A 27153-nucleotide genomic window follows, 5' to 3' on the forward strand; every position below is an offset into this window, starting at 1 on the left:
GGGGCCTAATCCACTACATACTGTGAAATAAATCTCTCTCAAAGATGAGAGAGTGAGCGAGAGAAACGGAGTGAATGAAATCATTGCCAAGGAGGTTAGAGTGCAGCAGTTTAACCCCTGGCCAAGAAAGAGGGAGGAGAGGAGGCAAAGGGAGCGAGAGAAAGAAGGAACAAGGAGAGGCAGGCGCTACATCCCTTCATCTCCGGAGCACGGATGGAGGAGAGGGGCTGCCGGTGGCTTTCACAGCCTCTCTTCTCACCAGAGGAGCTGCTGTTCACCATATGGGATTTGGCCTCTCTTAACAAACAGGCCCCCTATTCACGCACAACACACATTCAGTCGTTCATGGAATAAGGTGAAAAAAGTGCATTTTTTATGCCTTTAGAACATTGGATGGCCATGAGGGCTCTAAGTCTGTGTTTGATTCACATAGTATAGAGAATTATAAACTAGAGGCTTTCATCTAAATGTGTATTCACACTGGATTTAGGGTTAGGTCTTTTTGTGTTTTACTGGAATCTCTCTGTCTTAAAGCCAGAACCATGCATTCAGGCCACTGTTATTGAGCTGCTAAGGTGATCCTATAGAAACACAAATGTAGGCCTCTGTGCTGTGGGTGTATTTCATGTTTATAATATGCTTTGGTAGTTTGCAAAGGCTATTTTTATAAAGCTTTATGTCATTCAAGTAAGTTAGTTGGTTTTCACCTTTTTTTTTATTTTAGTGACAAAATGGTTGAAGTTGAATAACTTGCTGTGCAGCGCTGGGCAGTGCGAGGTTTCTGACACACTGGTGTTATGCGCCAACTTTTTCTTCCAGCCAGCAGCATTAGGGCAGCATTAGGAATGACATCCTCTGCCAACAGCTTCTTTTTAGCCTCTTTGGAAATCCCAAGAAGCATAGATGTATGCCAAGATGAAGATGCCAGCATTTTTCATTTTTAGCCTACTTGGAAGTGCCAGTAGACATAGATTTATGCATAGAATAGAAGAAATAAGAGATGAAGGGGTAGGCTTACTTTTCGTTTCTCTCATGTTTGTGCACGTATATATTGCTAATTTATTCTGTTTAATCCCATCATGTTTAATGATCCACCTGAGGAGATAGGAAGAAAGTGGTGTCAGTTGAGAGAGGCCGAGGTCTACATCCCACTCTTAGGCAATCCATCCATTACTTCCCTCACCTCATCCTTCCTCCTCCCACTCCCTCCCTGTTGCCCCGCTCTCAGTTCCCAGCACCCTTCACCTATTAACCCCTCTTTCTCCTCGCTCACTCTCCTCCTCCGACTTTTAAAGACAGGCGTCTCAGGAATAGCCAAAACATTGATTTTTGACCATCTCTACCACCACCTCCCCCTCTCCCAGTATCTGTGTCATGGCTCTGGGGCTTCCTGCATGTTACCCCCATCGTGACTGTTGGAGATCAGCCACGCTTGAAGCCCCTCAGAGATCAATGGACACGCTACTGTACAATAAATATACACTCCTGAGCTTGCTAGCTATCTGTAAACCCGCATGTACTTGTACCATACACAATTTGCGCACAGACACACATGCACGTTGCAGACAGAGACCAATGGTCACTCCTTGAGCTTGTTGTCACATTTGCCCACCTCCATTTCCTGGGGTGTGAATGGAGGAATCTAACTCCAGATAGGTGATTTCAATTCAATTCTCACCCACTGGATCTGTTTACGCTTCACCAGGGTGAAATATGCTATAGGTTGTTTTCCCCTTGTCACTCTTGCTGCCACTGGTGTCACATAAAATGGACTGTTTTTATACTGTTTGCAACAGCTCTTTGTAGATTTTGTCAACTGTAGGAAATACAATAAACACATTTTGAATCCTTTGCATTTTTGGCTTTGATGGAGATAGGTGATGGAGAGGCTGACACATCAATGCATTATGCAGGCAGGCCTAACAGAGGATGGTTTGAAAGACAGATGCATGGACAAACAGGTAGTGGGTAGGGCTGTTACGGTATGGATTTCTGTTTTTATGGCGGTGAAAAAGCAACGTATCCCCCTGGTTTTGCGGTTTACCATCAATGTGGTTTTGTACAAACATTTTTAATAATAAATCCAACGCTGAAGCAGGCATTATAGGCAGGTGTATGAAAAAACAGGAGGTGGTTGATTAGTCATTAGTGAGTCAGATTGCAAAAGTTACAATGCAGTTATTTTATACTCCCATTTGTCAAATTGTTACCTGACTTAAGTGCCTATGAATAGGGCACTGCACTTCAACCTTTAGTAGTGATGCAGATGTGTAGGTGTTACATTATTATTAGCTCTGTGTGTGTGTCTGTGTGTGTGTCTGTGTGTGTGTTAATGCACTCATGCACTCATGCACTCATGCTTGCATATGCCACTGCTGGTGTCCTCCAGAACCCCTGTGTCTCTAACTTTGTCATTGTGTATTGTAACTGACAGCTACCATTGTCTGTTGCATGCAGAAAAGGGTTTATGACCTTGTGAGCAAGCCAAAACATTTATACAATGAACTTGTAAAATCCACAGCCTTGTGTTTTTAAAAATACAAGATCCCAGAATGTCCAGATCCACAGAGGCTGCAGACAGACATGTAGTTACTGTTTGCTCATGGTCCAGAAAAAACTTTATGGCATTTAAATACAGAAAAATATGAGCATGTCATTTGCACCTCAAATATGTTTTATGTGCTGAAAATAAAATGGTTCAGGGTTTTTTGTGCATATTTTACAGTTGACATTGGAATTGCAGTATTCAGAAATGAATTGTTGTATTTTTTTGGTCAGTATCTTTGAGCTTGTGTGTATGTGTGTGTGTGTGTGTGCGCGCGTCTATGTGTGTGTGAGCTTTTTTTTTTAAGGAGGGGAGGGTGGATTAAGCGGTGCAGGATCTGTCATGGTGACATTTGTGTCCCCTGGCGGAGCAGCAGGGGTCCTTTTCACCTCTGTAACCTTCAACTTTCAGCCTTAACCCCCTTCAGGCCCCCTCTTGCGTCCACCACACGCCCAGCACGTCCGACGGGAGGGGTATACGAACGCAAGAGAGTGAGAAAAATAGGGGGTGGGGGGCTGCAGGAGTGAAGAGGACAGAGAGCTACAGGGGAGGGTGGGTTAAAGAGAAAGAAATTGTGGTAGAAATCGAAAAAAAAATTAGGCAGGCATGCTAAACAGAGAGAGGCGAGAAGAAGGGGCTGGAAATGAGGCAGAAATGGGCGAAAAAACAAGTGGAATATGTAAAAGAAACGACAGTGGAGAAGAGAAGCAAGAGGCAAAATGATTGGCAGAAAAATGTGGAGGTGGAGCAGAACAGAAAGAATAAGAGCCTGTAGGATAGAAAGGAAAGTGCACACCGGATGCAGCGGAAAGAGGAGATATGAACGATAAAGGAAGGTGTTTGGTAGTGCTCTGAAGTTTTTCACATGTCCTCCGCTGCATGAGTAAAATATTTCTGTGTGTTGTTACAGCTCACTGTTTTCTGCCTTCTGCTCTCTGTCTTCATGCCTTTCTGGCACTCCTCTGTGTGACTCCATACCGGATTGAACATACTGAGTTAACACATACAAAATGTTTGATTTGAAGTTCATTTAGTCATTTGGTATGACGTTGTATCAGTCTATTCCTAGAGCTTTCATACATGGCATACAAGCCCTAAAGAAGGACTATAAAAAGTTATCTCAGTCAGAAGTTAAGTCAAGTTATTTAATTTTACCAACATTTAAAAGTATTTAATTTAGAGAAAGTTGAAACATGGTATAGCAGCAAATCCTGTTTAACCAACAAATATTGATTAAAAGCTTTTGGGATAAAGGATTATAAGATTTCCATCTATTATTTTTCCATTGTTCACCTAATCAATTTATCAACTAATCATGTCAGCATGCTTACTGGGCCACCTGATGGAGTTAAGCCATTGTGCTTTTCCTGCATGACAAAAGTCATAATTTCTGCTGTGAAAAGGATGTATTGTGTTGCAGCCGCTATCTGAACTTGATCTTGAATTCAGTCACACGCTTCCTGTCTGTACCGTCGACACATAGAGCCAATTTATTCAGTCGTTAACATGGACACTGGCAAGTCCCCTATTTTCATACCTATGCACACCTGGCCGATCACTGCGGAAAGTAGGCAGGGCTGCCAAACATTCGACCCCCTACCCCGTTCTCTTCAGCAACTCCGGTCCCTTTTCCTCTGTCCTGTATCACACTCCAGCAGCAGTTCCCATCCTCTCACCCAGTAAATCAGCATAAAATAGCCCTAACTGTGGCAGATCATAGGGTAGGGAGAGGGTGGGGGGTGGGGGGCGGGGACGGGTGCTCGGAGTTTTAAAAGTGTAAAGCTTTGAGCTCTGCTGCCTTTTTTTTCTTTCTGTGCCACTCTTTTCAAGATGGGGCCCATGAAATTATCCAACAGGATTATGTAAGGCATGATGGATTCTGCTGCGTCCTGCCATCCGTTTGTCCATTGTGTGCCTCTCTTTCTCAGACAGCCTGGTGTGTTAGCCACGAAGCTACTCCACACAATGTGTGCATGTAATGCCACTCTCCTCTGGCTTCATAAATGTCTACATTAATCTTTTGTGGGCAGGAGCACACCCAAAAATAGCCCTTATTAAAATGGTAATACATCTGTCAATTCAGGGACTTAATCAATCTTATAGTTTATACCTGTTGAACTCACTGTAATTGTTTTTCTATGCTATCAAAAGGTTTGATGCTTCCAGATTGACTTTCTCTCAGCGGGCTTAGTTAAGGCAGAGGTGGGGGTGTGTTCATGAGCCTGTAGGCCTTTTGTATGTCCGTGACAGTGAACCTGGCATGTGAGAGCTCGTCTCTTCAAATCCTTGCTGTTCCTGCCGAGGTCACAGGGTGACCTTGGAGCTGTGGAAGCCATGTTTACCAGAGACCCCTGTGTTCAGGCTATGGCTCGGTGGCTGCTTTCTTTCAACCACATGGTATAAGCATGTGAGAGGCGAGGCTCACGTTTTTAGTTTGGAAACTAGCTTAAAGAGAGATTTAAGAGTGACACAAGCAACAGTAGCAGTATTAGTAGCAGCTTATTAAGGCTAATTAAATGGTTATTTTATGCAGTTTGGTATATTTGTCCTGTGTCAATTTGTCAACCCCATGACAATGCCCCTCTTCCCTACTCTAATATCAGACTATCAGTACTAAGAGAATCATTATTATTTGTTGTACTTGTATTATTTATTTGAATTATTAATAACATATTATACATTCTGAATGTCTTTGAAGCACACTCTTTAAACAAGAATGAGCATCCTAGGTTGTCTAGGACTGCAACTAATGATTTGATACTGTTAATGAATTCTTTTTTTGATTAATCAATTAGTATGTAGACTATAAAATGTCAAAAAAGAATGAGAAATGCCCATCACAGCTTATCAAAGCAATATGTTTTATCTCAAGATTTCTTATTTAGTCTGATCATCAGCCTAAACCCCCAAAGTATTCTATTTATAATGGCGTTTTCGAAGCTTTTGAACCCAGCTAATGTACTCTTAATAACTGACCTGAATGTTAACTGATAATAATATCAAACTTGGTTAAATCTCAAAATCGATTAATCAGCTTGGTTATTATGTTATTTCCTGAAAAAAAAAATAATGATGGCGAGCCGCTGTTATAATGATAAACCTTTTAGCTTAAGTTTTACATCTTCCCAGCAAACAACTCGGCTTGTATCAATGTAGGAATAATTAAGCAAATGAACTAGAGTATGTGTTGAAATGACTTTCTTAAACGTGCATGATTTGGTGTATAATATAAGCTATCATATCTACACTGAGAATATAGATTAGCATATTTACAGCACATACAGCCTAGACTCTCTCTCTCTTGTCTTTCACTGTGCGCTGCTCTGTGTGTGTGTGTGTGTGTGTGTGTGTGTGTGTGTGTAAGTGAGTATATAACTGTTAAGTGTGTGTGTGTGTGTGTGTGTGTGTGTGTGTGTGTGTGTGTGTGTGTGTGTGTGTGTGTGTTAAGTGTGTGTGTGTGTGTGTGTGTGTGTGTGTGTGTGTGTGTGTGTGTGTGTGTGTGTGTGTGTGTGTGTGTGTGTGTGTGTGTGTGTGTGTGTGTGTGTGTGTGTGTGTGTGTGCACAGACTCGCAGCAGCCACCCTTGCCCCCACCCCTCTCATTAATATGTATGTGTTCTGAGGCAGCTAGCGAAGACGGTGTGTTTCTCACCCGCTGATTAATGCTGTCTGTCAATTACCTCTAGATCCAACCGTGCTGTGGAGCTTCCCCCAGGACCACACAGACCAGGTTGGAACACACTCTGCTTTTTCATTCTTCTCTCACTCTCTTCCTCTCTCTCCCTAAATATCTCTCTCTCTCTCTCTCTCTCTCTCTCTCTCTCTCTCTCTCTCTCTCTCTCTCTCTCTCTCTCGTTCACTGTTACAGACAACCTCTACCCACTCCTCCTCTCCCATCTTCCTTCCTTGCCTAATGCCCTCACTCACCCTGCCATCCTGTGGTAACCTCCCCCAACCCCTATCACCACCACCACCACCACCACCACCACCACCACCACTTTCCTCCTCATCCCTATCAGTGCTTCCTCTCCTTCTCCCTCTCCTCCTCCTCTTCTCTGTCTCTCTCTGTCTCATTGTACGTCTGTTGCTGGTAATGAAAAGCAGTGAGCAGGTCTTCAATAACCGACGAATCAGTAATTATCATGCAACCGTGACAGGAATGCACACCTCTGTTTCTCTCCCCCCCCCCCTCTCTCTCTCTCTCTCTCTCTCTCTCTCTCTCTCTCTCTCTCTCTCTCTCTCTTTCTTTCTATCTCTTGCTTTCTCGCTCATTGTGCTTCTGTGTCTGCTTCCTATTGTCTCACATTCATACAATTATTGGGTTCATTTTGAATCTGAAAGGAAATTCTGCCGCTGTTTTGCACACCATTTCCTTCCTTAACTAGTGGGAGTAAGTATTGCAGGGTTATATACACCTCAGTATCTCCCACTAGCCTGCATTGTTGAACAATTACAGGTTTGATGAACATGGTTTAAAGGATGATTCCAACAACGTATTCTTATTTTTGTAATCTTTGGTTATCAACTTTGTACTTATCTGGGGGCATTCCTGCAATAAAATCTGACAGGGTCGAGAAACAGCTGACAGACAAGCCAACAGTTTATTTTAAGATAAAACTGAACATAACTGTACCCAAAATGTCCACTATATTCCCTTATTGTGTGTGTGTGCACGACTGAGTACAGTAAGTCAAAGTTTAACCAAGAAATCTGCCTATAACCTGTAATGAATGTTTACAACGTACAGTTTGGGTAATGTTTTACAATTCTCCTTTGTTTTCTATAGGGATGCACTGATTTGATTTGGCAGACTGGTATCAAGGCTAGTACTGACATTATTAAGCAGATCAGATATCAGCCCTAAAATTTCTTTGTTAATGAGATAAGTATGTTGCAGTGTTTCATTGATCACTTACATTCATTTCGTCACGGTGGGCTGCTAGGTCAGTTGTTGCCAAAGCAATCCCTGGCCTCATGTTTCCTTGCATAAAAATGATCCCAATAGGTTTAACTCTTTGAGGTAGGCCTATACAGATTTTAACTTTAGGAAAAAGAGAGCACTGGTATTTGGGTCAGTACCTGGTATTGGTTGAAAGCCTAAAAAGTTAGATCGGTGCATCCCTGGTTTTCTCCTCCAATTAAATTTGGCTAACCCAGGGGTTTGTTCAAGCAGTCTGTTGTCTAAATGCTTATTGAAAATGTATTGCCCCATCTGACTTTTAAATGATGTCAGTGCAATTAACTTAGTGAGTACAATGTTTCTACGTCTGACAGAAATGATGGCCTACACTATGAAATAAGACCCAAGTTGTCATAAACCCAGATGATCTTTTCAGCCAATCACACGTTATCAGCTGTCTCAGGGGGACAACATGCACACACTAATGCAAAAAAAACCACGTGTTAATCTCTACTTTGTGCACATAATCAACTGTTCCAACATGTGATGACTCCATGACTCCTGCTCTGTGCTACTGTGGCTTCTCAGGCAGTGTGTGTGTTTGTGTGATGATTTGTACTGACAGTTAGTCTAAGAATGACAGAAGACAGTGATTTAAGATGGAAAAAAAAAAACAAGACATTCAACATATTGTTTCTGTTTTAAAAGTGGCCACAGCTCAAAACAGATCCTGGAGCAAATCATTGGACAGATGACTGCAGCAGCCCATCAGTGGACGGAAGGAAAAATGGACAACTTAAAAAATAAATAAATAAAACATTAGAGAAAAAGACAACAATATGTGCGTAGGCTAACTATCTCTCAACTCAGCAGCCCAGCTAGCGAGTTTAAACATCTCTCCTGCCTCTCTGATCCACTTTGAGGAATAAACGGGCTTGAAGAAAGATGCTTCAGGCGATGTCTGCCTGCCCCACAAGAACCAGAGCGTGCTATCAGAGTAAGAGGTAGAGGGAGTGAGGGAACGAGAGTGTGAGCAAGAAATTACTGACTTGCAGAGGTAGGCACGGGAAATGGAAGTGAGTGAAAAGGAGTCAAAAGAGCAGCAGAATCCAAGAGGGATCATATAAAAAAAATAAGTAAACATAGTGTATGTGTTGACATGGGCCTGTCTCATCCTTCCTTTCCAACAAGTCTCTCTTTTTAGCCCCCCCACAACCTTACTTTTCTTTCATTCTGTTGTCAACCAGATCGTTTGTGTGGATAAGATGGCCCTTAAGATGGCTAGTTAGCGTGCTGTGTACAGAGGGATTGGCCCTTTCCCCTATATACATAAAGGCTGTATTCACGGGCCTCATTACCAGGATTAGGGCTCCTTTCCTCCTTTGTGGGGCTGAAGGCTGGAGTCCTCTCTAGCCACAGTCTCTGTCTCTTTCTGTGGCCCGAGCTGGCCAGCATATGGCAGCAGCAGCCAACAGTCTCCACAGAGGGGCTCAGAGCTCAGAGCAAGGCCTCCTTTTGTTTAGGCCGTTATTGTTGCTCAACGTAATGACATTTGTAGGCCGTAGGATCGGGGTGGAGGGGTTAGTCTACCCCAGGGGAGAGGGGGAGAGAGAGAGAGAGACAGCAAGAGAGATGGAGAGGGATGGAAGGAGGGGGAGAGGCAAAGACATGTAGACAGACAGGAGTGTGGATTATGGAAATATGAATTGATTTTTTTTCTGTGCTGTGGTAGAATAGAAAGCTCAAAGGAGAACAGACTGCAGGCTGGCTGGCACGCCGGGGTGGTGCTGGGGAAATGTGAAGTGAGAGGCGCTTGCTCCCTCTTTCTCTTTCTCTTTCTCTTTCTCTCTCTCTCTCTTCTCTCTTTTTCTTTTTCCCTCCTGCTCCCCCTATTCCTCCCTCAGCCCCTGAGACTCTTGATGCCCTGGTCATCCGCAGATGCCACTTGGATAGAGAGGGAGAGATGGAAAGATGGAAAAGAGAGAGAGGGAGAGGGAGAGGGAGGGCAAGAGAGAGGTGGCTAAAGCATATATTTGAATCGCAAGAAGGGCTTTTTTTTTTTTGCAAATGAAGCAGACAGATGGAAATCTGTCCGTTTCCTCTCAGATCTCATCCCAAAGTTGTGGAAAAAACACAGCAGACACACACACACACACACACACACACACACACACACACACACACACACACACACACACACACACACACAGCATACAGAAAATGGGTTTGCCAGTTAATTCTAGCTAACCACAGTGCGGTGTATAAAAGGCCCACTCTGTAGAGAACAGAGGATAATATGATAAACACTCAGCGAGTTCCACAAACAGACAACCATTTGAAATCTTATAGAGACTGTGAGCAACTCCGCACTATTTAAAAAATGTTAAGTTACTCACACAGATGCACCCCTCTGCAAACTGCAGAACTTCCTTGGCCAATGCTACATGCAAACACTCTAACACTAGGATTTTCTTAATTATGTGGATGATTATCTTTTATTTTGTAATATACGTGTATTTGTCATAATCTCATCGTCATGCATTTGGCTCTCACAGCTGTTGGCCTACTATGGAATTAAATGGTTTCAGCAAACAAGTGTTCAGATCTAATTTAAATCCTAAACAATGTAGTCAAACCCTCAAGGATGAAGGTGCTGTAAAATAGCTCTCACTCTCACCTGTATCAGTACATATTCGACCCAATTTGGCGTTACCTTCCTCTGTGAGAGTGCATCTACTAGAGATCTGATACGTTTCAGAATTTATGCCTTGTCATTTGAACTCAGTTACTTATAAGTCAGCCATTTTTGTGACAAATCCACAGATCCTAGGCAAATATACAAGAGTGTCACCTTATTGAACAAGTTATATACAGCACTGTCAGAGGAAAAAATAGTAAAGAATTTAAATAGAGGGGGTGTGGCTACAAGCCTGGGAAACTCAGTGTGCTACTACCAATATTCTCTTACCTGGAGAGATATGTGTAGGAAAAATCAGATTTTCTTCTGTCTGTTTTTGTAACTCCTAAGCATAAATCTATATTAACTGGCACTCAGTACTCCTGCTGGAGGGAGTTTGGATCAATGCTGGTCGAACATGGCCACACATTGTACACACATTGTCGGTACATTTAGCTTTTTTGAGAGAAAGTAGGTTTAAGTACTGATGAAGTGTTTCTCTCTACATATTTTGGAGATATATCTAAGTGATATCTACCTCCTGAAGATTTTATGGGTGCTAGTAAAAAAAAAACTGTTTCCAAATGCTGGCTTTAGAGAACCCCCCCATGGGATTAAATGGGACTGTTATTCTTAGGAAATACACACTGATTACTCCACATTCTGCCAGTTTAGAGTTAGCTTTCTCACCCGCAGTTTACTTGCATATCATACTCGTACATTCACACACATGCACACACAGAGAGATAACTTTGTGTTTGCTTTCTTGGCATATCAGCGTTATGCGTCATTCTGGTTCAACCTCTCGGTGCTCCTCTTAATCTTTTCCTTATTTTTTACCCTGTGTCTCCAGTCCTGTCTATCCACCTTCATAACTCTCTTTGTGTCCATCTTTCTTTTTTGTTGGCGTTCCCCTCCATCACTTCTGTCCCTTTTGTATCTCTTGCTTCCTGCCGGTTCATCAACCTTCTCGTTTCCAAACACCTCGTCTCGTATTTCCCCTCAAAAGATGATGTTTCAGGAAATTGCAAATTACACATAAACCACTTTTTTTTCCTCCACCAGCCTTGTTGCACCATAATATCCAGAGAGAAATAAAGGCAATATTGAATTATGAATAGATTTTACTGCAAGGACTTCTCTCAGCTGCGAACTAAACTTGATGTTAACTCTCTATGGCCATTCCACACATTTTAATAGTGAACCTTTGATCTTCCTGCTGCATACTGCATTATGCAGTTGATAATATAACATGCTGTTTTTCATTTATGCCAGGGCTACAGTAGGTATGATTTGATCCTAAAAGGAAATATCTACACTTTGATATGAACATATATATTGCTATGTATAATCGGTTTGTAATATTTATTGAATTCTAGGACTTGGGCTGTGAGAAATGTTGTAATGTACTTTTCCCCTCTACATGAGTAATTTTCTTGTGACTTTCTACAATTCCTAGTGGGCCTACTTTATGAGCTTGTTGCATTTGGGACATGTAGGTGGTGAAGAGAGCAACCACTGCAGCAAAGAGTTTCCCCAGTTGAGAAAAACTGAGTCACAGACCTTATTTAAAACATATTATGTATTGATGGTACATTGTATTTTGGGCTAATTAGCTTAGATGGAGTAAGTGATATCTTTGTTTCTTTGATGATTGAGATTTCCTTCTGTAATTGTTACAATTTGGTGAAAAACTAGGACCCTAGAAAAAAGCTCTTTCCCTTTGGTTCATTTGGACCGACGCAATATCTCATGTTTACAGTTGGTGTTCTAGAAAAATATTTCCTTGTATCACACAGCGGAGAATGTCGTAACTTAATGCCAAGTCATCTGCTTTTGGCAAATTAGACATGGGAGCAAGGCAGTGAACAGTATTCAAAATATCCCAATCATTCCACCTGTAGCTGTGGTTTAAATAGTTTCTGGAATTCTTGTGTATCTTTTATAAATAGGTCATTGAAATATGCTCCTGTCTTTATGCTTGTTTAGTTTTAACCACTGTAAAGTTTTTTGGGATGCCATGACTTCAGGCTACACTTGACTTATTTTCTGTTCACTTAGTCCAGTACATCCATCTATGCTCAAAAGCTCACTGTGTCATCAGCCAGACAGGGAGAGAGGGAGGGACAGACAAAGAGAAAGAGAAGAAGAGAGGCGGAGGGTCTCTTGAGGCTTCAACCTCGGCAACTCTGAGTGTTGTTCTGACACCGTGCTCCATCAGGACAATCTGCCTGACATGCTGTGATTGGTGGCCACAGCTCTAGACCAGCCCTGAGTGGGGGAAGCAGAAAGGGGGTTCTTTGGAAGAGAGGTCGATTGGATGGGTGAGGCGGCAGTGGTCTGAGGGATTGAGGTAAAGGAAAAGGAGCTGGTGGATATGATTGGTGGTTCAAGCCTTGAGGGAGCTGAGTGTTGACCCTGAGGAGAGGAGGAAATAGTGGGTGAGAGCGATGGTGGAGGAGTCAAGGTGGGTGTGCGGAGGTTCAGTAGCAAGGGGCCAGAGATGCTAACTTGAAGACAATGATATGTGGCCCTCAGTAGAGACCTTGTATAGCACCCAACGGAGGGAGGAATATAGAAAAGCAACCATCATATAGGAGAAGGGTAACAGGGAAAGTTGGAAGGAGGTGAAGAAGTCATGAGGTTGGTGGAATAGGGTGAAGGCAAGGTGAGAGGCGTGAAGTGAAAGAGATTGAACATGAGCGATAAGGTCGTTTCCACAGTGACTGAGAAAAGGACAAGCTTAAATGGGATACGCCACCAATAAGTAATATAGTAAGTGATATCCTCAGTATGCGGGTGACAGAGGAATGTGTTGGATGTTTGATAGCAGTGAAGGAGATGACGCTGGAGAGAAAAGTACAGCAGCTCTGTTAGACCATACTGTTTTCACAAGGACAAAACCAACTTCCCATCCTCAAAAAAGATAGGAGACAGAAAAGTAGTGATGTTTTGTGGCGAGCTGTTGAGAACGAGCATATTTTGTCAGCTCTTTGGGTGCTGCTACAGCCAGTTTTGTGTACAGCCAGCAAAGAGCAATGCATGGGAAACAGAAAAATGAAAAATATGGAAATTCATACCTTTTTTGTGTTTGTGTGTGTGTGTGTGTGAAGAGGCATATGAATAAATGTGTGTGTGTGCATGCATTTGTGCACATGTATGTGTGTGATGTCTCAGTGTGTCACAGGGTCTCGTCTTTCCCCTTCACTGCACCCTGACAGCGGTGTCAAACAAGGCCTCATATGATCTGTGTATGTCTTTGAGAATATGTGTGTGTATGTGTCTGGGTTGATAGTGTTTTTATTCTTCTTTCTAACCCTTTTCACCTCAGATCCCTCGGGTGTTCCAGGGTCTTGCCTAATGGACAGTCTCGCCCCACTAAGCTGGCCTTTGGCTCGGGCACTGAGCTGGACGCCTAACTAGGGCCCTTTTGTTGCTCATGGGTCCTGATTGCGCTGACCTCTGGGCTGGCTTCCTGGGAGAAGCAGGGTGGTGGAGAGGGAAGAAGAGAGCAGGGGAAGTGTTTTTACGCCCCGCTGCTCACATCTCTCCAGCATCGTCCAGTGACTGGTGAAAAGAAAGCAGTAGTGTGTTTTGGCAGTGGAGTAAAGAGCTGTTGGCTGCTTGTGTTTCCCAAGCTGCTGCTGCAGGTGGACAGTAGTGGATTCAGCCACAGATGTATCCATCCTACGGGTCCTATGAGCTAGCTGCACTGCCATAGCACTCCAAGGATGAATTGTTTCAAAAGCAATATACAGAAAACGGATGGTGAAAGTGTGCTAAACTAGCTCCTGTGTGGTCAGCTCATTAGATAAGTGCAGTATGAGAAGAGGCAATTTAAAAGCGAGACTATTGGGAAAAGCATAACAGATGTAAAGCTGTAGCTGATCCGGAAGAACACTGTGTTCTGTGTTGGGATGAGATGACACTTTTAAAAGTTTGATATTAAACCTAAGCATAATCTGGCTTTATTTAAAGCACTTCTTCTTTATCTGAGATTTTAAGCATACAAATATGTGACTGCTGTTGTGGTCTGTTTTGAAACCATTTTTGCACACATGTCTACAGTAAGAGAACAGAGATTCTAGAATAGGGAACAGGGAGTTTGTTATGTCATGTGGTCGAACATGGTTCCACCTTGTTGTGTTTCATAATGAAATCTTGAATTCTACATCCATTTGTCCGGGCTTTCTTGCTAGGTTTAACATGTTCAGTATGTACATGCATATGTTTAAATGCTGCCAAACTGCCTCAGTATTATGGCTGCATTCACAGTGGAAGAAAGAGTGCATCTACACTTGGAAACAGGTTGTCCCTGTCAACCAGGAACCTCATATTTACAGTATAAGATGCCAGACTTACCCTAACCACATGCTGCTGTTGCCAACAGAGCTATCACACATATAACGATGTGGCTTAATTGGTGTGCATTTTTCCTAAACTGCGCTCCCTGATACATGGCACAACCACCAGCCACCAGCCAGAGACAGAGATAGAAGCAATGGCAGAACAAATAGCATGCTGTGTGAAGGGAGAGTAAAGGATAGAGAGAGAGAGAGGGAGGGGAAGGAGAAGGAGGAAGAGGAGGAGGGTGCAGTGATGACCTGACCCCCTCTGCTAGATTCCATGTACATCTGTCAATGAGATGTCCACAGCCAAATGTTTAGGAGCCAGTGTTGCACTGCTGCTCCCCTGCTGAGCTTCAGTGTATACATTCTTTGTGTGTATGTGTGTGTGTGAGGGTGTATATGTGTGCGAGTGTGTGACGCCATGTGGTAGAGGCAGGCCCACATCAGGGTTCATACAGTCGAGCTAAGCCCAGTGGGAGCTGAAAGCTTAAAGAAGGAAATCCCCCCTGGCTGCTTGGTATACACACACACACACACACACACACACACACACACACACACACACACACTACATGCTCTCTCTCTCTCTCTCTCTCTCCCCCCCCCCCCCTCCTGGCACGTCATTAATGAAGCCCATGCTTGTATGTTTGGGGCATATGCAGCTCTCTTGGCCCAACACTACAAGTGTGTGTGTGTGTGTGTGTGTGTGTGTGTGTGTGTGTGTGTGTGTGTGTGTGTGTGTGTGTGTGTGTGTGTGTGTGTGTGTGTGTGTGTGTGTGTGTGTGTGTGTGTGTGTGTGTGTGTGTGTGTGTGTGTGTGTGTGTGTGTGTGTGTGTGTGTGTAGGGAGTGAGACATCTCCCCCTATCACATGGTAATATATTCAGTAGAAGATCTCTGCAGAGGCATTATACTGCCGCTCTCCCCTGTCTGAGCCCATCTGTGATACCTAGAAAGGACATCAGCAGGACAGGTTATTAGCACTGGAATAATGCACACTGTTATTGTTGATGCCACATACTTATTCTCCAAGCAATATGCCCCCTCACCCCATAACATAAATACAGCCATTGTGGCAAAATCAGGAAATAAATGAGTGCAATACAATGTATGCATGTATACTACCCAGTGGAATGTTGTTATATTGGAGGTGACTCATTAACAGCTGATAGACGGGAAATGGGTTTGGGGCTGGACAGAAGGGGGTTAAGGGGATGTTATCCCTCTTGTTAACGCAAATGATTGAATACATCCTACATATGCATTATTGCCTAAAGAGGAAAAAAAAAAAAAACAAGCAGCATTTTACCTACCCTTATTAAACTTGAGCAAGGACAACTCTAAGGATAATGCAATGGCTTCTGGGATGCTAATTTTCCTGTGACGTTTCTATTTAATAGGCTGGTGTAAGGTGTTGAGGCCAATGGAAATACGTGCCGTTGCGGTTCGCAGGAGAGTTTTGTCCTTGGTTTAGGCATCTGTGACGTCCTTAAGGGCCTAGAAGTGCAGATTTGAAAATGACAAATATTTCCAGCAAACAGGGTTTCTTCTTGCTATTGAGGTGACACATACACATATGAATACAAGAGCACATATACCAGGTGTTGGCAAGTGCTTCAAGAGGCCAGAAGATCAATCTGCCACCTTCAACACCTCCTGGAGTAGAGCTCTGGTAACACGGGACCATTGTTAACCAAAATAACCTCCCCTAACACAGACACTCTGAAGCAGAGGGGTCACTGGGAACAGAAACTTGTGGAGGGGATTTAAAAAAAAATCCAGAAAGGCAAAACTCCCTCTTCCCCTATCTCCCTCTCCTATCAGCCTGGGCAGAGTGAGCAAGAATGTGAAAATGTAACGCCCCCGTGTCAATTTGAAAGTGCACCTCATCGGCTCATGTTCCCCTCCACCTCTCTCCATCTCTCCCCCCCCCATTTCCACCCCCCTCAAGCAGCTCTGTTGCTTTGGTCCGGCTTTGAAGGCCGTTCTTATTACTGGCACAGAGCGCAGGTCAGAATGGCAAGCCGGCAGCATACTATTAAAGCCTAATGAAAGAAATCTCTGCAGGGTCTGAGGTCTGCAGCGGCCAGAGGAGACTGTGCCTCTGCCCATTGTTCTTCTGCTCCTCTCCTCACTATTCTGTAGGTTTTATTCCTACAATATAGTGTCTCTATCTCTATCTCTAAATCTGGCTTCTCTGCCAGAGATGGCAGATGTCACAGTCTTTGTCATTTTCTGTCTTTTACTTTGTCTTGTTCCCTCTCTCTTACTCTGCATCTTTAAGTTTCAGTCTACCTGCATCTGTGTCAGATTATGTTCACTCCTATAAATTTGTTCAGCTGGCCTCCAAAAAATGAGCTATGGGCTCATATAAATAAGACAAGGCTTAAATATCTCTTCTGACTACTGTTGCTATTGCATGTTGTTAAACATACTACAGTGGTAGAGATTTTACCATGAGGCCCTACAAATAGATATGTTCACTTTCTTTTTTAACATATGTGCCCAGTTGACAATCTCCTAATCATCTATACAGGGTATTACTCTGATATTAATTGATGAAAATGAATTTATTCACATCACATTGATCCCCAACAGGGAATTGTCTTTATTTATGCCCTTTTGGCAGAAAGGCCAGTGGTCTTGGTCACCTAAAGAAGTCCAATCCGGGTTCCCACTCTCTAAATATCGTGTCTTTGTGAACTGTAGAAACTCCGTAGAAGCACCTGCGTTGTGAATTTCCAGCAGAAGTAGTTATTACAGGAAAATGAACATGTAGCTTTGTCATTTCTGGCATGCATGCTGAAAACAAATTTGCATTGTCAAAGTGTGGTTTATATTGGTATACATTCCTTTCTGTGGTCAAGCTGTTTTATAACTATAATATAACTCATGCAGCGCTTTCCCACAACCATCATACCTGCGATATTTCTTGGGCCTAGGAAATAATGGTATTGTACAGGAAGATGTAGTGGGCTGGTAAACGTTATTGGAATAAATTGCTCATATAGATTGTTTGTTTGATACTTATAAAGCATTGGATTAATATGCTGCAGTCTATAACATGACAGTAGATTCATCTCTTGTGCCTTTTCCATATTTATTGGTTAAATCATATTGATTTCAAGACATTTTTGAATGTGAAATGGTGCTGGGAGGTGTGGAAAAAAAAAAAAAAAGATAAATATGATTTAGCCCCTCGTTTTGAAAAACAGCTCATTATATCATAACAAATGCTACATTTTCTTTAGGATTCACAATGTTAATATTTGTTTTTAAATGTTTTCAAAAGTTCTATTAAGGCATTAAACATTTAAATTTCTCCAGTTTATCTCTTCTCTCTTACCCTCTTGCTTTTTTGTCTTTCCTGTTTCTCTCTCTGTCTTAATATCTTTTTGCTTCTGTGTTTCTCTCAGTCCCTGTCCCTGTCTTTCTTTCTCATTATAGTATCATATCCAGTAACCTTTCGGTATCTGGTGCAGTTTCAAGATCACTGAAGAAACAGGAAGTTGTTCAGGAAGTTTGTTGTTTACAGTATATTAGATCACAGACTAACTCACTCCCCTTTTCTAGTAAAAGTACTGATGACAGCCATCAGTTCATCAGTTAAGTGGTGCCAAAAATGTACAAGTCATTTGTTTGTGACTATGTTTTTATTAGTTTTGAACCGAGTTTTAATCCTCCAGTCTGCTCCAATCAAGGTTTCATACCATTATACATTTTTATTCTGCATTATTTATTTTTTCCCCCTCTGTCTAAAACCAGGCTCAGCTGTCCTTGTGCCTTTACACATTGTAAATGAATGCATATCCATGCAAATTCTTAAAAAAGAAAGGCTGAGAATTTGAATATTTCGCTTAAAGCTGCACCCAGGTCGACCCTGCCATTCGGCATTTGAAAGCAGTGTGTCTGTTTGAATACTGAGGATCTCTCTTTGTCATGTTCGCCAGAGGGGCTGGGTGAGCGAACCAGCACCGGCAGGATGGGCAGAGATCGGCTGGGTAGCTGCACACAGACAGACTAATTGGGAAAAGGGGGGCGAGAGGGGGGACGAGGGGTGTTGGTAAGGGCGAGGAAAAGGTGGGGTATGCAGGAAGGGGGGAATCCAAGATGACGACAGGGGGTTTAGAAGGGAGGTGAAAGAGGATGGAGAGTGGGGGATGGAGGGAAAGAGAGAGAAGGGAAGGTAGAGAGAAGGTGATGAAGAGGGCACAAGAGCGTGCGGGAGGAAGAGGTGAAGGAAGGGTGAGTGGAGACACTGTGGTTTCCAGCGCTGATGTGTTAGTAGCCCTGCTGACTATGTCATTATACTGTTGAAGTGCTGGCTGGATAACCAGGGTCCCTGCCTGCTGCAAACCACTGTAGCCTTAAAACTCCATTATACTGCATGTTTGACACATATGGAAAAAATAGCTTTGCACAAACCAGTTTTCTTGCAGTTATTAAACACGTTCAAAGAGGAACTGGTCTCTCAACTTTTACCTTGAAATCTTAAAGCATACTTTTGATTCCAACAGAGCAGGCATCAGTTGGATATAGTCTGAGTGAAAATAAAATGTCCTGAGAGGCGTGACCTTATTAATGTGAAATATTTATGTTATGTCAATCGTCCAGTCCACATCGCTACAACTGCAACATGGAGGCAAAGTGATGTATTTTAACAGGTTTTTCTTTGTTTGCAGTAGTAAACATAAACCTTCTTGATAGTAGTTAAATATTGTACATTTTTAAAACATGACCAGCAATGGTTCACCAAACTTGAGCCTGAAGGTCATTAATGATGTCAGTACACAAACAGTGAGTTAAAGCGATTTACATGGCAGGAGAGGTGTTGTTTCTGTGTTGAAAAAACAATTTACATGTGACACATGGCTCCAGAGCTGGGCACAGTTCACTGCAGATGTACAGCATACCATGCTGTTGTTGGTGTTTGAATTTGTTTTACTACCTTCCCAGCTTTAATTGATTTCCATCTGGTATGAAAACTCATCTTGCAAAAACTTAACTTGAGTTAGGTAATCCATCACAGTGAACATCTTGTCTGCATTATTTTGAGTTATGTTATTTTTGTGTGGTAATGCAGTGCAGGCTTTTCAAATCAGTCTGCACTTACAATTGCATTACCAGGAAATAATAAATTAACTTTGACAAAAAAAATAAAAGCTGGCACTATGTGCCCTGTGATGTATTATACAGAAAAAAAAACACATTCAGCAATCTAAAACAGTATGACATCCTTTGAAACCAGCTGACAGTAATGTAAAGTACATGTGAATTGTAGTAATGGGCAAACACATGCAAAAACACTGATATAGTCCTTTTAAAGTCTGCTTCTAATATGGGTATACCAGTGGTATGTTTACAAATTTGCCTGCCACCAGCCTCCATTCCTCCTAAAACTACACCCTGTGTAGAGGGCTCTGGGGGCCAGGCTGCACTGAACTGGGTTGAGTTACACTGGGTAGCTAGCTAGATTGATCTGGCTGCAGTAGCCAGGGGAATATAAAGCAGGGCAGGGGCTTAAAGTCTGAGTCCCCCCAGGGATGAGTCCTCGCTGCATGGGGAGAGGGGCATGAACTGAGCTGCTTCTCCCTCCCTCCCTCCCTCCCTCTCTTTCTTCCTCCCTCCTTCTGCTGTTGTGTCCGTCCATCGAATACCGTTTCCAGCTCTCCTTCCTTCACTCTGGTCAGTCTCTCTGTCTATCTCTTTCTCTCATTCTCTATTGTTTTTTGTCTCTTATTTTCAGCATTTTGCTCTTTCCCTCCATCCTCATTCTCTCTCCCCCCCCCTCCTTGCATCATTTTGCAAGCATATGGGAAAATGAATATTGCTCATGAAGTTCACACCCAAAATGAAACACCATGGCTGATGCTGAGTTTAGCATTTAATCCGTTTATAAAAGAGTTTTTAAAAAAAAAAAAAAACTGGTTAACATCATTCTGTCCACTTGCTGTGATCTTAAAAGCTGGTTTTCCCCTTTTTACTGATGGTGAGTGGCCAAGAGGGAGGTGCATGCATGTATGTGCTAGAGACAGTCAAGCCTAGCCCACAGAGTACGATCTGTTACGTGTCAAATCCCACCAGTACCTGCTGTATGCCTCAACCATATATAACTTAACCCACCACAATTATTTCTAAAAGAATCAGGCTAGAGCAGGAATAAAAGTGAAGTTTAGGCCTATTTTTTAAGAGTAGAAACGCAAGATTGTCGCCCTGTGCTGCAAAGTTTGTTGCTCTTCCCTGCTGTACCGTGCTATTCAGCAGGGGTACGGAGCAAAGCTGCACCGTGCTGCTGTGTGCTGTTGTAGTGTTGTGGTGCGGTGATAGCAGGATCGTCCGCTGGGGGAACCCAGAGTATTCTGTCTCACTGAGTGATACCCCTGTCTCCACTCACAATAAACAGCGCACACACATACACCACTGTCTGCCAAGCCCAGCCTAGCAGCAGATTCCTCCCCACTCCACCCCACCCCTCTCGCAAAGCTGCAAATATATTAGCTGCCTCTTTTTCTTTTGTCTTGGGAAAATCGCAAGCAGGGGGAGTGCGTGTATGTGTGTCTGTGGGTGTGTGTGTATGTGTGTGGTGGTAGTGGTGGGGGGCTTACTGTACTAAGAAACTGGAAGAACACCCCCCTTTGTGCCATTCCTGTTTAGAGATCCCCATGGTATAGGGCCCATTCATGGAGGGAGGGAGGTGGAATGAGAGCTATAGATGCGAAGAAGAGTTATCAGTAATACAGGTATGATGTAGGAAACAGAGAATGACTGACAGACACAGAAAAGAAAGATTATGAGTCGCATATCTCATACAAGCAGTCTGTTTGGTTAGAAATGAAAGGTCTGTTGGAACGGGAACACGTTGAGCTAAGTATAAAGGGTTGATTCATGACCAAAAAACATATTTTCTCACTTGTAGTTCTGTGTAGCCATGGAGATAGTTTTTGTGTTTTTTCCCCAGGTTTTGGGATACATGTATTTTTATGTTTTTAGATATTGGTCTTTTTCACATCTCTTTGCAGTGTGTATATTATCCAGAGCAATGGAGACACTGATTCCAAAAAGACATGCGAATAAAATAATTTTTTTCCCATTCTGTGAACACCACAAACCATATTCTGTTAGACTCCATTGTGTTGGGGAGGAGGCAGAAAGGTGAACCAAAAGTTTCAACTAAAGTATTTGCTGGTAATGATTCTTTATTGTATTGATTTTCTATATACAAGCAACATTAGATTTAGTGATTTGTTAACCAGGCTCCACCCCATCGTCAGAAAAGAATTTATGTCATAGTGATGTAAGCATTAGAGGTGAAACCAATTAGTCTATTGACAAAAAGTTACTCAACTTTTGACATCTTTTCAGCAAATGTGCCAAACGTGTGCCAAACGTATCCCAAATGTACTGCTTCTCACTGCTTTATATAATTGTAAATGTATGTAGGTTTTATACTAAACCATTTTAAGACATCACATTGCATTCTGAGGAATTGAGGATGTATTTCTTTTTAAACTATTTTTTGACATTTTGTAAACTCAAAAACAAACTGATTAACCATTGAGGTGGTTTCCTCATTTACAGTGGCGTCAAGATGAGTTGCATCCCTAAAATATATTGCTATAAATATATTTAATAAGTTGCAGCCCTAAAATATATTGTTATAAATATATTTGATAACTTGCATCTCTAAAAATGTTGCTATAAATTGGTAGATAAAGTAGACCGTAGATCTTGTCTGATTTCAGAAACTGAAACAGCCGACTCCTCAATTTAAGGCAATTTAATGGCTAAAGGCAGCTCATTAAAAATGTCTATTGGCTGTATCCGTATACCTGAGGTAAACATACTGATGTGTATAAATGGTGCTTAGGATGTGTATATATATTTATATATAATATAGGACATGTCTGCTCTTTCTATGTCACATTATACACGCATACAAACACATCACTTCCCACTGGTCCTGTATGAGATTAGAGTCTCTACAGCCCCTTCACTGTCACTCAAACACAGACAACTGATGTGGGCGGGGCTGTGACAACTCTCAAATCTGGCAAGTCAAATGTTTTTATTTGCAGGGAAAGCGAGTGCTTGTATGTGTATGTGTGTGTGTGCACGCATGTGTGTGTCTGTTTGGGTTTGTGTGCCATATGCAGTGCGCCAGGGAGGGCTCTCTGGAACATATTGGTGTGCGCACATAGTGGTTAATAATAGTACCAAACGCATACAGCGATGGCAGCTCTGATGTGTGTGACAGTTTTACAGCCGCACACGCCAAGACACTGTCACACACGTATATACACGCACACACACACACACACACACACACACACACACACACACACACACACACACATAGTAGAGACAGAGACCTCCTCTGCCACCGAGCCCTCTGTCTTTGTTGAGTTCTCAATTTTATCACAGATCCTGATAAGTAAAAACAACCACTTCCCACCCACCCCACCTCGCCTTCCCCGCCCCTCCTGTATGCTCCATATGTGGGCACATGCACACACACATAAACATATAGCCGAGTCAAACTCGGCCACCCACCCACACACACTTACACACACAAACACATACAAATGTACATGCTTAACCACCCTCTCACATTGAATGCAAAGTCCTTGAAGCAGGCACTCACAAACATCATACACTCAAATGCACAAATACACATCACACACACACATCCTCATTCCCCCTTCTGTCATAACTCATTGTTGCTGTTGCTTGCTTGTCTGTGGCGATGGTTGTGTTGTGCAGGGGTGGCAGCTTTAAGTTTTGATAAGGAGGGGCGGGGGCATCAGTGACGGCTCCCCGCTGCGAGGTCTTAGCAACAGTAGGCAGCAGCAGCAGAAGACACCCAACCTGTCGTCGGGATCAGTCTCGGGGTAGGTGGGGGGAGGCAGAGAGAGAGAGAGAAGAGCGACAGCATCACTCTCAGCTCGGACATCTCCAATCAGAAAGAAGAGACAGACCTTGGGATCAGTGGCCAAGCTTGGCAGGCAAACCAAGAGAAAGGGAGAGACAGTGAGAGAGAGGCCAGAGCAGAGCAGACAGCCACCCAGTCCCCAGGATTAGTCTGTGAGGTTGGCAGAGCCTGACCAAAACTGAGAGCGAGGTAGCTGAAAGACAGACGGCAAAAAGGACCCGGTGCCTGGCGCCTACTTTGGACCAGGTTAGCAGCCAGAGAGACGAGGAGACAGAGAGACAGACAGAGCGGGGACCTGGTACTCAGTGGCTGTGTGGCTGGTCTGGAGTGGCTCACCCATATGGTGCTCCGCTCTGTTCCTGCTCCCTGTCTAAATCCATATGCTGCTGGTGGAAAGGTGCCCCCCACCTCCCTTCCCCTCCCACCTCGCTTCAAGAGCATGCAGACCCTCACCCTCCCCACACTCCCCCAACCCACAAGGGAGGTGTTGGGAGGTAAAGCCCTGAAGGCTTGTACCCCCCTCCTACCTCTTAACCCCTCAGAGCTGCTTAGCCCATTGTCACTACAATCTGCCACCATAGCCTTGGTGTTGTGTGTCCCCTCTCTCCTTCTCTCTCTTTCTCCTTTTCTTTCACTCTCTACCTTCATCTTTTCATCTCCCTTTGGCACCCAATAATCGATGAACTTATTAACTGCTAATTATTCAAGCTGTGGATCGAGGATCCCTCCCCATCCTTGGAAAAAAAGGGAACCTTTCCACTCTGTTCTGCCAAATGAAGTGGTTTATATTGCCCATTCATTTGGATTAAGTGCATTTAGGCTGCAGTGTTTGGGATGTGAAGACTCTGTCAGATTGCTATCAGCAGCATTTAACATTAATCCTCATTTTGTTCAGCCAGTTGATAGCACCCACTTAGTGGAAGCCCAAGAGATTTTTATATTGAAATACACAGTTCGTATTTGTTTTCCCTGTGATGTGTGTTTCTCTAAAAGGGTGTGTGTCTCTCTCTCTGTTCTGGTTTCTCAGGAGGTCCTTCAGACGATACCAAAGTTCTGCTTTCCCTTTGACGTGGAAAGGTACGATTCCTCTCCCTCTCTGCTTCCCTGTTTTTTAGCATTGCAGCTCACTTTCACCTCCTCACATAACACATGCATGCACACACGCACGCACACACACATACACACAAATAAATATGTACACTTTCACCTACAGAGACACATGCATTTAAAAAAAGGAAATGAGATGATGTGCATTTCGTGCATTACACAGTCGGTGAAATTACCATCATTCCTAGGTAAAGTCACATGATGACTTGCTAACTGTCAGAGTGTAATGATGAGTGTATTTGTGGGTGTGATTGCAAGTAGCCGCACCGGTCTAAAACCCCAATAAATCTGACATCTTCCTGCATGCAATCTGTACTGACTGTACCTGCAAAGAACACTGCTGCAAAATATTCCCAAAAATGTAAATGCTGTGATGGTGAGGACACACGATAATGATGATGATAATGAAAACAACAACTTCCATTAAGGATGATGCTGATGAGGTCATCCGTGACGTGCCCACTTGATGTGTCGTGCACAGTGCACATGTTTATGAGTGCATGTGTGTGAAAGAGTACAGAGACTAAGAAAGTGTTGTATATTATTCTACATAATATATAGGTCCGATCAGAGCAGCAGCTCTCTGAAAAGTACTGGTTTCTTATTTTCAGCATGGAAAATGACATATTAAAATTCCCATTGTAAAGACATAGAGAGAGAGTGAAGATGAAGGGGGGGGTTGTACAGTGTTTTACTGAAGCTGAGCTGCTGCCATCTAGTGGTGAAGGGATGTTTCTGAAATTTACCTTGGGGTTAGAAAAGCCTTTTACAGTTTTTCAAGCCGCCATAGTGGAAATATATGAGATCAGATTTGGACCTTGACTGCAGATTTAGCTCATGGTGAGATTTTGTCTGAAAATTGGCTTGTTTCTGGTCCAGCTAGACCAAATAGTGTTTTGTTACACTGTATTTTTATTCTATTTCCAAGAATGTATAGATTTACCGCACCCTGTTGTATTCAGTTGATTGTTAAGTTGTTATGTGGTTTTCGGCCATTTGTGAGTGTGTGTCCCTTGTGTCCGACCCCAGGGTTTCACAGAGTCAGGTGGGGCAGAATTTCACCTTTGTGCTGACGGACATTGACAGCAAACAGAGGTTTGGGTTCTGTCGACTCACTCAAGGCTGCCGGGTCTGCATATGTCTGCTCAGGTAACACACACACACACACACACACACACACACACACACACACACACACACACACACACACACACACACACACACACACAGCTTACTAAATGTTATTAGGCTTTTTTGTTAAATGAATACTCTGAGGTACGTATACTTCTTTTGTATTCTTCATTCAAAATCATGTTGTTCTAATGAACTGAATCTTAGTGCAGTCTTTAACACTGGGTATCATACACTTTATAATTTTCTAAAAGAATAAACATATCCAACCTTCATAAATTAAACAAATGTCAAAAAAGAGACATGTGCTAAAAGTTATGCTGCACTTCACAAATTCAAACATATAAAAGTCAGCCTTTCACAAGACTTGTTCAAACACCAGTGTCTTTATTTACTCGTTCAAATAGGCAAGATTTGGTCTGTTCTGCCCTTTTTCAAATTATCTATGGATCAGTCTCAGAACTGTTTTTTTTTTTTTATATCTGAATTTATTTCTCAAGTGTGATGAAAAAAATTAATTTACCAGATCTTAGAAGTGAACACATATTTTTGAGACAGCATTTCCATTCATTCTCACACTTCACACTGAACTGCACTATGCCAGAATAACAAATTTATATTCTCATCTGCCCACACAAATATGTTAGTGATGTGCCTATAATTATCCAAAAGTTTAGCAGTTTTTGATATTTCATAGGTGGATTTATCCTATCACCGCGTACATAAATGAGGACACCAAACTCAAGAAAATTGCATTTTCAACGCATAATTACTTTCCAACAAAGGCTATTATCATTTAATTCCCATGTAATTGCATGTTGACACAATGTTTTTACAGATGTAATTACCTTACCATTACAAAGACGGAGCACTCCAGTGCTAATCTCAGTGGACAAGCTTATGCACTTTAGAATAAACTGAGGAAAATGTACTAAATAAATCCATTTTTAATTAATGTATTAAGCAGTTTAACAAACAACAAACTGGTAAAGGAGCACAAAGCCTTTTCTTTTTCTCTGTTAGTGTGAAGCAGAACTCCTGTAAGTGCTACCCTCGCCTCTGTACGTGTACGTGTGTGTGTGTGTGTGTGTGTGTGTGTGTGTGTGTGTGTCTGTTGATGGACAGTCGTGGGTTTGTCGCTGCCCTGATGAGCTGCTGTGAAGAACAGTGTCCCTCCTCCCCACACCACCCACCCTTCCCGGCCAGCTTCCATGGCCTTTGTTTTTCTTTTCTCTCTGTCTCTCTCTTTCTCTCTCCCTCTCTCACTCTCACTCTCCCTCTCTCGCTCTCTTTCTCCCTCTCTCCCTCCCTCTCTCTTTCTCTCTCTTTTCTCCTCGTTATTCGGCTACTGCCACAGTGCGACAGCAAAGACGCTTGGCCCATAATTATGCATGAAGCTTCACTGCCAATTAGCAGAGGTTCCCCTGTCCCTCTCGCTGAGTTAGACATGCTAATTCATTTGACATATGATGTATAAAATTCATTATGCATTCTGAGTAGTTTGCATGGCTTGCTTCAT

At 42.8% G+C, this 27153-nt stretch overlaps 1 protein-coding gene across 3 annotated transcripts in view; it reads left to right on the forward strand.

Annotated features, from left to right (window-relative positions):
* dennd1b (DENN/MADD domain containing 1B) overlaps positions 1-27153 on the forward strand; it is a 105068-nt gene that overhangs the window by 14599 nt on the left and 63316 nt on the right. For all 3 annotated transcript variants that reach the window (XM_051377386.1, XM_051377385.1, XM_051377387.1), the window contains exons 3-5: positions 6230-6273; positions 24424-24473; positions 25533-25652. In XM_051377386.1, the coding sequence (XP_051233346.1) occupies positions 6230-6273; positions 24424-24473; positions 25533-25652 (214 nt within the window). The remainder of the gene's footprint in view (positions 1-6229; positions 6274-24423; positions 24474-25532; positions 25653-27153) is intronic.

Source organism: Dicentrarchus labrax, unplaced genomic scaffold (genome assembly GCF_905237075.1).
Source record: "Dicentrarchus labrax unplaced genomic scaffold, dlabrax2021, whole genome shotgun sequence".
Classification (NCBI taxonomy): Eukaryota; Metazoa; Chordata; class Actinopteri; family Moronidae; genus Dicentrarchus; species Dicentrarchus labrax.